Source organism: Quercus robur, chromosome 2, assembly GCF_932294415.1.
Source record: "Quercus robur chromosome 2, dhQueRobu3.1, whole genome shotgun sequence".
NCBI lineage: Eukaryota > Viridiplantae > Streptophyta > Magnoliopsida > Fagales > Fagaceae > Quercus > Quercus robur.
Genome location: NC_065535.1, coordinates 1349842 through 1360073, shown reverse-complemented (window position 1 = coordinate 1360073; position 10232 = coordinate 1349842). Strand labels below are relative to the sequence as shown.

General features: G+C 34.9%; 2 protein-coding genes across 5 annotated transcripts; one reads left to right on the top strand and one right to left on the bottom strand.

Moving 5' to 3' along the window:
- Positions 1-1169: 1169 nt before the first annotated feature.
- Positions 1170-5910, top strand: LOC126708574 (protein NDL2-like). 4 transcript variants are annotated; one of them, XM_050408375.1, is made up of 11 exons: positions 1170-1367; positions 2620-2719; positions 3345-3424; positions 3551-3639; positions 3959-4019; positions 4121-4207; positions 4285-4362; positions 4444-4500; positions 4640-4695; positions 5071-5206; positions 5303-5910. In XM_050408375.1, the coding sequence occupies exons 1-11, from the start codon at positions 1308-1310 to the stop codon at positions 5522-5524; spliced, it is 1026 nt and encodes a 341-aa protein (XP_050264332.1). In that variant the 5' UTR covers positions 1170-1307; the 3' UTR covers positions 5525-5910. The 4 variants fall into 4 exon arrangements, with proteins under 4 accessions (XP_050264332.1, XP_050264323.1, XP_050264338.1 ...); XM_050408366.1 differs by having other exon boundaries at positions 1177-1367; positions 3327-3424; XM_050408381.1 differs by having other exon boundaries at positions 1293-1367; positions 3327-3424; positions 3540-3639.
- A 1063-nt stretch (positions 5911-6973) lies between these two features.
- Positions 6974-9983, bottom strand: LOC126708564 (thiamine phosphate phosphatase-like protein). Its single transcript, XM_050408355.1, has 5 exons — positions 9898-9983; positions 8876-9049; positions 8413-8534; positions 7762-7963; positions 6974-7427 (listed from the first exon to the last, which is right to left on the bottom strand). The coding sequence occupies exons 2-5, from the start codon at positions 9041-9043 to the stop codon at positions 7083-7085; spliced, it is 837 nt and encodes a 278-aa protein (XP_050264312.1). The 5' UTR covers positions 9044-9049; positions 9898-9983; the 3' UTR covers positions 6974-7082.
- Between the last annotated feature and the right edge of the window lie 249 nt (positions 9984-10232).

Sequence of the window (10232 nt, the reverse complement as noted above, 5' to 3'; positions counted from 1 at the left end):
CTGTTGATTTTCATAAAAACCTTATCTCTCTTAATGGCTAGATTAGTCATTGACATTTACAACTTTAAAAATTATAAACTCAAACTTAATCCAACTCGAGACTCAAAATAAAATTTCAACTTAATCCACTAATCCATGGAAAACCAATCTGATGCGCTAGGTTGTTATGCTAGATGCACATGACACAACCTTATTACAAACAAAATCAAACTTGGTGAACTAAAATGAAAAATTATAAACTTAAAAGATGGTGCACTTTTCTCCACCATAGCTTGGTGCTTGTGGCAGCTCCAGAGCAAGCTTAGAGAGAACCAACTGACTTGGCAACTTCATGAACTGGGGAATTGTGCTAAGGAGCTAGTCTTGGAGTATCTAGATGTGAAGAAACAGCCTACTCGAGGTGTAACTCGGCTTGCTAGGGTTCGCTGGACTCCTCCAATGGAGCAGAATTATAAGGGTAACTTTGATGCTGCATTTTTTGATGCTTTGGGTTGTGTAGGAATTGGAGTTGTCTTTCAAGATCACACAGGAAATATTATCTCTGCTTTGAGTCAAAAGATCCCATTGGTTTAGTCCGTGGAGTTGGCGGAGGCTTTGGCAGCAAGATGTGCAGTAGTGTTTGCCAAAGAGCTGAACTTGTTCAATGTGGAAATAGAAGGAGACTACTCACGGGTGATCAAAGCCTTGACTGATCCGAGAAGATGCAGCACTTTGTTTGGTCATGTGATACATGAGAGTTGAAGTTTAGGTGTATTCTTTAGTATTGCAAATTCCAGCATGTTCGAAGGGAACGAAATAGATTAGCTCACGCCTTAACTAGAAAAGCTGTTTTATCTGCAGACATGTATGGGTAGAATATCTACCTAGTGATTTGGATATTTAGTTCAATAAAATTTACTTACTTTTTTCTCTCAAAAAAAAAAAAAAAAAACCTAAATTTCAAGGGTGAAAAGGAAAAATAAAAATAAAAATTGTAATGTAGCCCCAAAACCTAAACCATAGTCGTCGGTCACAAGGGTAACAAGGTAATTTGGAAAAAGGAAAAACTGTCGGCCTCTGTTAACCCTGGTTAAATATTGACCAGAGTCTCCGGTTTTAGGATTCGTGTGGACCTCTCGTGAGCTCTCTCTCTTGAATCAAGCGTCGGTGACTCGTCCAAGACACGGCCGAGTTAACAACGAGTTTTTAGTTTTCAAATAGCGAAAGAGAGAGAGTGTGTGTGTGTGTGTGTGTGTTATATAAGCCATGGAAGCCAAAGCCAATGCCTCTCCAAACTGAGAGAGAGAAAGGGAGAGAGAGAGAGAGATATGGGGGATTCAAGCGATTCAGTGTCGGTTGATATGGAGGGGATCGCATTTGGCGGAAAGGTAAACTAATGCACACACACACACACACACACGCATTCCATTCATCTCAATGTGCGTTCTTATACGCTTTGTTTGGTTGCTGAGAAAATTTAGGAAACGAAAAAAAGAATATTTAGTTTATGGAACAGGAAAAAAAACTAAAATTTTAATTGAAGAGTTTTAGTATCATGCCTCAACTGATTTTTTTTTTCTTCTAAGAATTGAATCAAAGAGTTTTATTATTTATTTATTTATTTACAATTTATGTGATTGTTATATTGTCTTGGTCTCTATCCTTTGTTGATTTTGTTTTGTGTTTTGAATGTAAATTCTGGTGGAATATCTTTGCTGTTGAATGCAAATGTTGCATGAATTAAGCTTTTTGTGAAATGGCAAGAAACCAGTACCTTCAGGCTTTGATTCTGAGTTTGAGCATCCAACATAGTAAACTTCTAATGATTATTAAGAGTTTGAATTTTTTTCAATGCAGGCAGTGTGGGGATTCTTTTTCTGTTTTTGACAATGTATTGTGGGGGTGTTTCTTTTGGAATTTGATAATTGTTCTGGGTTTTGGGGATTTTGGCTTAAAGTCTTAATAAGGAATTTGTTGTTTTGTGAGCTATATTTATTTAGTCACTTTTGCTGTGTTTGAAATGTCTTAAAAAATTCTCAAATTAGTGATCGATCAATATAAGCTCAATCTATTTTTCAATTAGTTGATAAATGTGGTTGATTGATTTTTGAACTTGGACAACTTGATTATGTGAAAGAATGCTAATTTGACAATATGTGCAAAGTAGTTAGGCTTGTTCTTTTAAGGTGCAACTGCACTTGTGAATTTTGGTTACATTATACACTTTACCAACTGCACATGTGCCAATGAGTTCTAGCTCAAATAGGGCTTCTGCCTTCTATAATAATAGTATAGAGATTTGAGGGTGAGGTTTTTGGGTTCAAGAATCACTAAGTGGGTGTGTAACTTATTAATGGAAAAAGAGAGGTACAACTGCACATGAAAATATGGTTGCATTTATATATTTAATGTGAGTGTGCCTTGAATGTTCTACTTTTTGAAGTAAAGAACCCCCAAAAGGCAGTGGACTTGTGATGGAAGGTTTTACCTCTTAATGGTTATTATGAGGTTATGATAGGTTTTGCTTGATTACCAGATTGGACAGGAAAAGAAAAATGGTTACTCCATGTTTAATTTGCTCTGCTTAATTTTATGAATATGACTAAAATTTGTATGTGCACTTTCAAAAATGTCTTGCAGGAGCATCTTATAAAAACTTGTCACGGTCCTGTGTCTGTTGCTGTGTTTGGGGATCAGGACAAGCCAGCTCTTGTCACTTATCCTGACTTATCTCTAAATCGTAAGTAAACTAAACTTAATATTTTACATGAATTTTTTTCTGTCTTTCTGTTGCTCATACATATGGATTGTCATGATCCAGCATGTCCATTGCTGCATTACTTACTCACCAAACCAGTTAAGTAGTGGTAGAATTGGTTGATAAACTTATTAATTCAGTGTCAGTGTACACAGTTAATTTTTGGTGTAGTTAATTGCTATGAAATCAGTACGGAGAACTAGATCAGATTGTCCAAAATTTTGGGAAATTATGAGTATGAAGCAAGATTTTATGAGAATTTACATTGTCAGGAATTTTTGTACATAATTGGTATAACCAAATTACATTGGCTAGGGGACTTGAATAATGATTTGTTTCTAAAAAAAGTCATAATTTTTTCCTAAAATTGAAAATTTCTATCAACCCTTGTCAAAATAATTGCATTCTTGATGGGCATAGTTTGAATTTGAATCTAAATTCAACATGTTGTTGGGTATGAGAAATGAAAATATGCAGTATATGCCCATTTTTTGCATTGTGAAATTAAGAAGTCAAATGGTAATATAAGGAAGTTTCATCAAGCTATCTACTCTAACTTAGATTTTTCTCTATGCACGTGATTGATCAGATGTTTCCTGCTTTCAAGGATTATTCTTTTGTCCAGAAGCATGTTCGTTGTTACTACACAATTTTTGCATATATCATATCAGTCCTCCAGGACACGAGGTTTGTAACTCGCGAGCTTGTCTGTTTATCTTGGTTCTGTTGGATTTTCTTGTCTGCATTTCTGTACTATCTCTTTCATTGAATGCTTTTAATTCACATAATTTATTTCTTCAAGAGCTGTTGCAGTTGGGAGCTGCTGATATTGGTCCTGACAACCCTGTGCTTTCTGCTGATGATTTAGCAGATCAGATTGTCGAGGTTCTCAACTATTTTGGGTAATTTTTTTCTCCACTTAATATTAATGTGCTCTATCTTCTAAATGTCAGCTAATCAGAAATTTTTGTAAGAGTTGTCTCTCATTTGCTTCAAATGGTTTGTATGGCTGTATTATAATTTCCGTTGGCTTTCAATGCTTCTTCTAGTTGTCTGAAAAAGGTGGAAAAAGATATTCCGACTATTCATATCAAACAGCCCATGCGTCTGTTATTTTGTTCATGCATCATCATCATTTACTTATGTTTGGATATAATGAAGAAAGGCAACTGATGTCTCTCTCTCTCTCTCTCTCTCTCTCTCTCTCGTGCGCGCACTTAGACTTGGCGCTGTGATGTGTTTGGGGGTTACAGCTGGAGCTTACATCCTTACCCTATTTGCAGTAAGTTCTCATCCTTGGCATGGTATACATTTTTTGCTTGTAAGTGACTTTTAGGTTGTCTCTTGGGGATTAGCTGATCTTACTGTTACTCTTGACAACAGATGAAATATAGACCGCGTGTTCTTGGTCTGATACTTGTTTCTCCTATATGCAAAGCACCCTCTTGGACGGAATGGTTGTATAATAAGGTTCTTTTTCTGAACCTTTTCACTATTTATTGGGGGTTAGGGAATCTTATTCTTATAAGATTTAATATCATTGGCAGGTAATGTCAAATTTACTCTACTTCTATGGCATGTGTGGAGTGGTGAAGGAGTTATTGCTTAAGAGGTACTTCAGCAAGGTATACCTGTGCTTCAATTCCTCTCAAGCAATCTTTGTGTTTCTAGTTGTTGAGTGATTGGATTTTAAATATTGGTCGCAGGATGTTCGTGGCAATGCTCAAGTACTAGAGTCTGATATAGTTCAGGCTTGTAGAAGAGTTAGTCCTCTAGCTTTTCCTACCTTTCATTATTATTATTTTTTTCAATAAGCTTTTCATTAATTAAAAAAAAGATTGATTGTGGTGGTCAGAGGCTGAGCACTTATCTGATTTCCTTGTCATTTTTTTCTTTCAACAGTCTTTGGAGGAGAGGCAGAGTTCAAATGTTTGGCGGTTTCTTGAAGCAATTAATGGGTAAACCCTGTTCCTAGGATGGTCTTTCTTTATTTTCCATAAATAGAGAGCATGAATGTCTATTTTGAAATCATTAAATATCAGTGTAGACTTTCTGTATAATATAAACCCCGAATATATCTTAAGTTGGCTATAAATCATATTAGTCAGTGAGCTCTGATCAATGTGAGGATTGCAACCATTGATATGGTAACCTTTTTTACAGTGACTGGCAAACAATGTACCATTGAATATGCCTTCATTAATTGTTTTAATGCTTTAAGAAGACTGGTTGAGTGGTTTCTTGATTTAAATCTCACTTTAAAACAATGTGATTCACAGACATGCTTATGCCTTAGATTTGGAATAACTGTATTATTGTTTTATGAATATCAGGAGACCTGACATTACTGAGGGATTGAGAAAACTACAATGTCGTTCTCTAATTTTTGTTGGGGATAACTCACCATTTCATTCTGAGGCTCTCCACATGATTTCCAATCTAGATAGTCGATACAGTGCACTAGTTGAGGTATGTAACGCGGGTCTATTCCTTTCAATTATATACATTAAGCTGTTATGAATATGGAAGTGAGTTTTATTGATTGGAGGGTATGGGGACATACAGGTTCAGGCATGTGGGTCAATGGTGACAGAGGAGCAGCCCCATGCTATGTTAATACCATTGGAGTACTTCCTCATGGGATATGGCTTGTACCGGCCATCTCAATTAAGTGTCAGCCCAAGGAGCCCCTTGAGTCCATCTTGCATTGCCCCGGAACTTCTCTCCCCCGAAAGTATGGGCCTAAAGTTGAAACCAATTAAAACACGAATTTCATTGGAAGTCTAAAAGGAGAATATGTACACTTACCGGTTAGTAGCGTGTAACTTACCTATTACTAAAAGAAAAGAAAGGAAAAAGATGGAATGTGGGGAAATTTGCCTTCTGTAATCTATCATATAGATTTTGTATTTTCTCTTGATTGGTTGGGGATGATAAAGTGAGAGGATTGATAGGGTGTTGTAGATAAAAGGGGGAAAAGGAAAGATGTAAGGAAAAAAAATTTAGAAAAGGAAGTATATATTGTCATTCTTTAATTTGTAACCATCTATGTATGTTAGTTGAGGTAGGCTGAGCTGTCTGTAAATCCTCAAATAATTATTCATCAGTGACGAACAAATTGTAATAATAAGAACAATAATTGATGGTGACTTTGCTTTTTTCAAGTTTTAAAATATATCTTCTTCTTGGCACATTATTTAATTGTATACCTTAGATGCTTATGCAAGAGATTTGTTAGGTAAGCTGGATTGTCATGCTTTTTTTAAGTTTGGGAATTTTTGGTTGGTTCATACGTGGAGGGGAAGTGGGCTTATGTATATCTCCATTTTTACTATGCTCTGTTTAATAATTATTATATTAGGCACTTTTGTTGATGTATAAACAGTGACTAGGACCCCTTCGTGGGCTCTTGGTCTCAAAGTGCTTGTACTTGGCTCGACTAGGTGTGCTCCCTAGTTCGAGTCCTGCTACCTGCACTTTGAAAATAATTTCCTTGGTCAGTGCTTTACCCCTTCGTGGGCTCACCCGGCACGAACAGTGATTAGTTTCTGGTTGAAAGCCTTGAGGAAACACTGTGGGAAACCAAAAAAAAAAAAACAGTGACTAGGACCCTTTTTGGGTTTGAAAGCAACATATTTGTAGAGAGAAATGCTAGGGACACTAATTTTGGCACAATTTTGTGCCACAACTTGCCACATGGCGAGTTGTAATTGGTAAGGGTGTGTTCCCATATGACCCATTAACACATCTTTACCAATCACAACTCATTATGTGGCAAGTTATGACATAAAATTGGTATCCCTAGCATTTCTCATTTGGAGAATAATTAGTGTGTTTTCAGCTTGTACTGACCATTCATTTGGGCCCCAATAAGCCACGCGAGGGCCATTATTGGCTTCCAGGTGCGTCATACTCCACTTTTTGGCGGTCTTAATTTTGTATTTTATTGAATGTTGGAAATTGAACACTAAAAATTTTGTGCGAGGCTTTGATATAGAATGTTGGGATTTTACTTTATCTAAAATATTGAAACAGAGAATTCTTGTGCGTGATTTTGATATAAAAATGATATGTGCATGTTGGGTTGGTTGAGATTGAACCCCAACACTTATCATGAAAATGATAATCATTACAGCTGTAGTTGTCTCATTCTTCAAGGAAAATGATTTCCATGCAGAGAAAAGCTAATTTAGTTTCTCGTCAAGAAGACGCAGAGTTATTGTAATTTGCAATTGGTAAAAGCTAATAAGAGGTTCTTACATTAGAAACATAAGTGGCACTCTTATAACCACAAAATGGAGACCCATACAACTATTGGGGAACTGGGAGAGCATAGCTAAAGGTATCATGCATGGGTAATGATTGAACTCGTGAGGAACTTGCAATCAACTTCAACCAACTGATCAGTTCTCACACTGCTTTTCTCTTCTTCAAGGAAGATTGAGTTCAATAACTTGAGCAGTGTGGTTTCAAGGTCCTCCCCATTGCTCCATTCATGAATGTTTGCTTTTATGAGTCTTTGGTTGGTGCATATTATTTCCCAGATTGGGAAATCTTTCCTTGGCATCAGGAAATCTCCTCCTTCAAGCTTCAAACTGGCGCAGAAATCTGCGGATCCATCACCAAGATAGATGAACCGCTTATTTCCCTCTGCTGATACAAAAGCTCTGATCTTTTCCATTATTAGACCCTGTTGGAAGACATACTAACATCAACTGAAAATTTCTGTTACTACCAATTTTACTGCAAATGACTCTTAAAACTGATTGATTGTGATTCAATGACATAATAGATATATTTGGATTAATGACACATCAGTTTGCAAGAATTATCTCCTTTCATTAATTCTTTGACGAGGGAACTCAATTCGCCATATTGAAAATTATGCTTAGTTTGATTTCCGTCCAAGTCTTGGATATAACAAGTAGAAGATGCAATGAAGCATAAGTTTCAACCAAAAAGGAATACTGTAATCCTTAGTCTTTTGGTACTAGGAAAATTTGTTGGGTGACAAATTTATTTACCTTGCACATGTTGGGAGGGCAAATATTGCAGCCATGAGGAGGCGTATTGAGATCATGGAATTGTAAGATTCTAAGCCTACCTTCCCTATCAATAAAGCTTGGGTTCGTGTTGATTTCTGAGAAACAATTTATCAGCCCATGATGTTTCAAGATTGTTTCAATGAAAAATGCATTTGCATCACTGACTATCCTCAAATCACACCTGCAATTTAATGCATCATTACAACATAGTCCTTAACAAACTCATAACTCATAACTAAAACAACACATAACATGTTATATTTCATATGTATGTATCTATGTTATACTCAACATATGACCTTAGTTGAGTTTAAATAGCAAAAGAGAATTTATGTAGCATTCGTTCTAAATTATTAGTCTTCTATTCTATTTTTGGATGTTCTAAAATGTAGTTATCATTAAGAAGAATAGTTTTGAAAACTGGTAACTTTTATTTTGAAAGACAACGTATTTATAAATAATGTTCCTTTAAAAAGTTGAATTTACTAAATAAGACTATTAATATAGAACAAAAGATAAAGAAAGATGGGAAAGAGAGTATATTAAGAAGTAAGCCTTGACTAGTTCAACCAAGGCCCAATTAAATCAAATTGCATTGTGTGTATTGAATTTTTAAGTTTAGGAAAGTACCCAGAAGCATGTGCTGATTTAATTGAAGATATAATCCTGGGATTCAATGGAACCTTTTTCAAGCACTCTGCAATGTCCTCAATCGTCTTTCCTTGAGAGTGAAGCTCCATCAACATCCTATCCTGAAAATATAATAGCATACAAAGCATGACACGTGAGAACCTCGTAATTACAATAAATCCAATCCTAGAACCAAAATAATAAGTCAGCATCACATACCTATTGTATTTATAAATAATAATAATAATTATTATAATAATCAACCAATGGAAAATTAACTCATAAAAGTCTTTTTTAGGAAGAGGAAAAAAAACAGAATTTAAATTATTCTCTAATACTTTCATAATCAGACTTGTGGTTTGGTTTTGCTTAAGAAAAAAATGATAAAACATCAACCCTATTACCAACTATTTACATACATAACATACTAATACTTATTTCTCAGAGGGGAAAAAAAAAGAACCATGAGAGAGTTCCAAGGCAGGGTAGGGAGGAGCTGAGTGAACAATTGGGTGACACCCAACTCATCCACGATCCAATTATCACTATCACAGTCTATGATAGTCTTGTCAAAGTCGAAAACAATCACCACCCTTGCCATTGCTACCACCACTGACCGCTTATCATTCATTGAGAGCAGGGGCGGCCCAACATAATTTGGGGCCTAAGGCGAAAAATTTATATGGGGCTTTTAATATGTAAATATTAATTAAACAAAATTATTTAATACTAATCAAATTAAGGTTAATTTGATACATTAAATACATAAATAATACCAACTAGACTAATGTTAATTTCATATAGAGAATTGAATATCATAGTTGAATTATAAATATTAATAAAAAGAAATAAAAATATATTATGATTGAAAAAGATACTTTTTTTGGATATAAGACGATGCATAGTTAAATAAAGTTGTAATCTAATTTTTAATTTCATATTTTGATTTTAAGAGAGAGAGAGATAGATATTATTTGGTGTATGGTTTTGTAAGATATTAATTTACAAAAATCAAAGTCTCAAACTCTTAGGGGAGATTAATCTATAATTGATGATTTAACACATTTGCAACATCTTTTTGAAATATTTTAGGGTTTCAATTGAGTTAAGGTTCTATTGGTCTCGTACTTTGAGAGTCTTAATAGAAATGAAAAAGAAAAATGTGCTAATTAAAAGCACTATAAAATGTTCAAAATATAATGTGATATTGTCTCTCATTGATAAACTTCATCAATTTAACTAATGAATGTTTATATCATGTTTTTTGTGATTAATAACATGGCAATTTGTAAGCCAATAGTAAAATTTGTATATCACTACTAAAAAAAATGTACAACATTTAAAAAATATATATGATTGTATAAAAATTTGGGCTTTTAACTATGAAAAGTGGGGCTTTTTTTTCCTAAGGAATTTTTTTTTTTTGGGTGGGGCCTTAGGCCTAGGCCTAACTTGCCTAGGCCTTGAGCCGGCCCTGATTGAGAGAAAAAAGATACAGAGTTTTTGTTACAACTTAGCAAAGCACTTGCAACATAGAGGTGGGTGGTATATGAATATATACAAGTAGTGGGCAAATATATACTCCTAAAATGTCCTACATGAGTGGAACTCCTAATGGAAGACATTAGTGTATTTGCTGTTCGAGTCGCACGTGTACTCTTGTTTGTATCACCTTTTCCATTCTTTCATTTGGCCTGGTGTAATAAGTACTGTGTAGATTTTAAAACAAACAACAAAAATGTCTTCCTCTTAAAAATTCATTCGGCCTTTGTAATAAGTTCACTGTAGACTCTAAAACATATAACAACAAAAAGCCTTTC

What these genes read in the sequence shown, in the direction of transcription:
- LOC126708574 (XM_050408366.1), top strand. Translation starts at nt 1,308, where the DNA reads ATGGGGGATTCAAGCGATTCAGTGTCGGTTGATATGGAGGGGATCGCA. An exon ending in TCAGTCCTCCAGGACACGAG is followed by an intron (nt 3,425 to 3,550) that starts GTTTGTAACTCG and finishes GAGCTGTTGCAG; the next exon opens with TTGGGAGCTGCTGATATTGG. An exon ending in CGGAATGGTTGTATAATAAG is followed by an intron (nt 4,208 to 4,284) that starts GTTCTTTTTCTG and finishes TATCATTGGCAG; the next exon opens with GTAATGTCAAATTTACTCTA.
- LOC126708564 (XM_050408355.1), bottom strand. Translation starts at nt 9,043, where the DNA reads ATGAATGATAAGCGGTCAGTGGTGGTAGCAATGGCAAGGGTGGTGATT. An exon ending in TGCCTTGGAACTCTCTCATG is followed by an intron (nt 8,535 to 8,875) that starts GTTCTTTTTTTT and finishes TTATATTTTCAG; the next exon opens with GATAGGATGTTGATGGAGCT. An exon ending in AAATCAGCACATGCTTCTGG is followed by an intron (nt 7,964 to 8,412) that starts GTACTTTCCTAA and finishes ATTAAATTGCAG; the next exon opens with GTGTGATTTGAGGATAGTCA.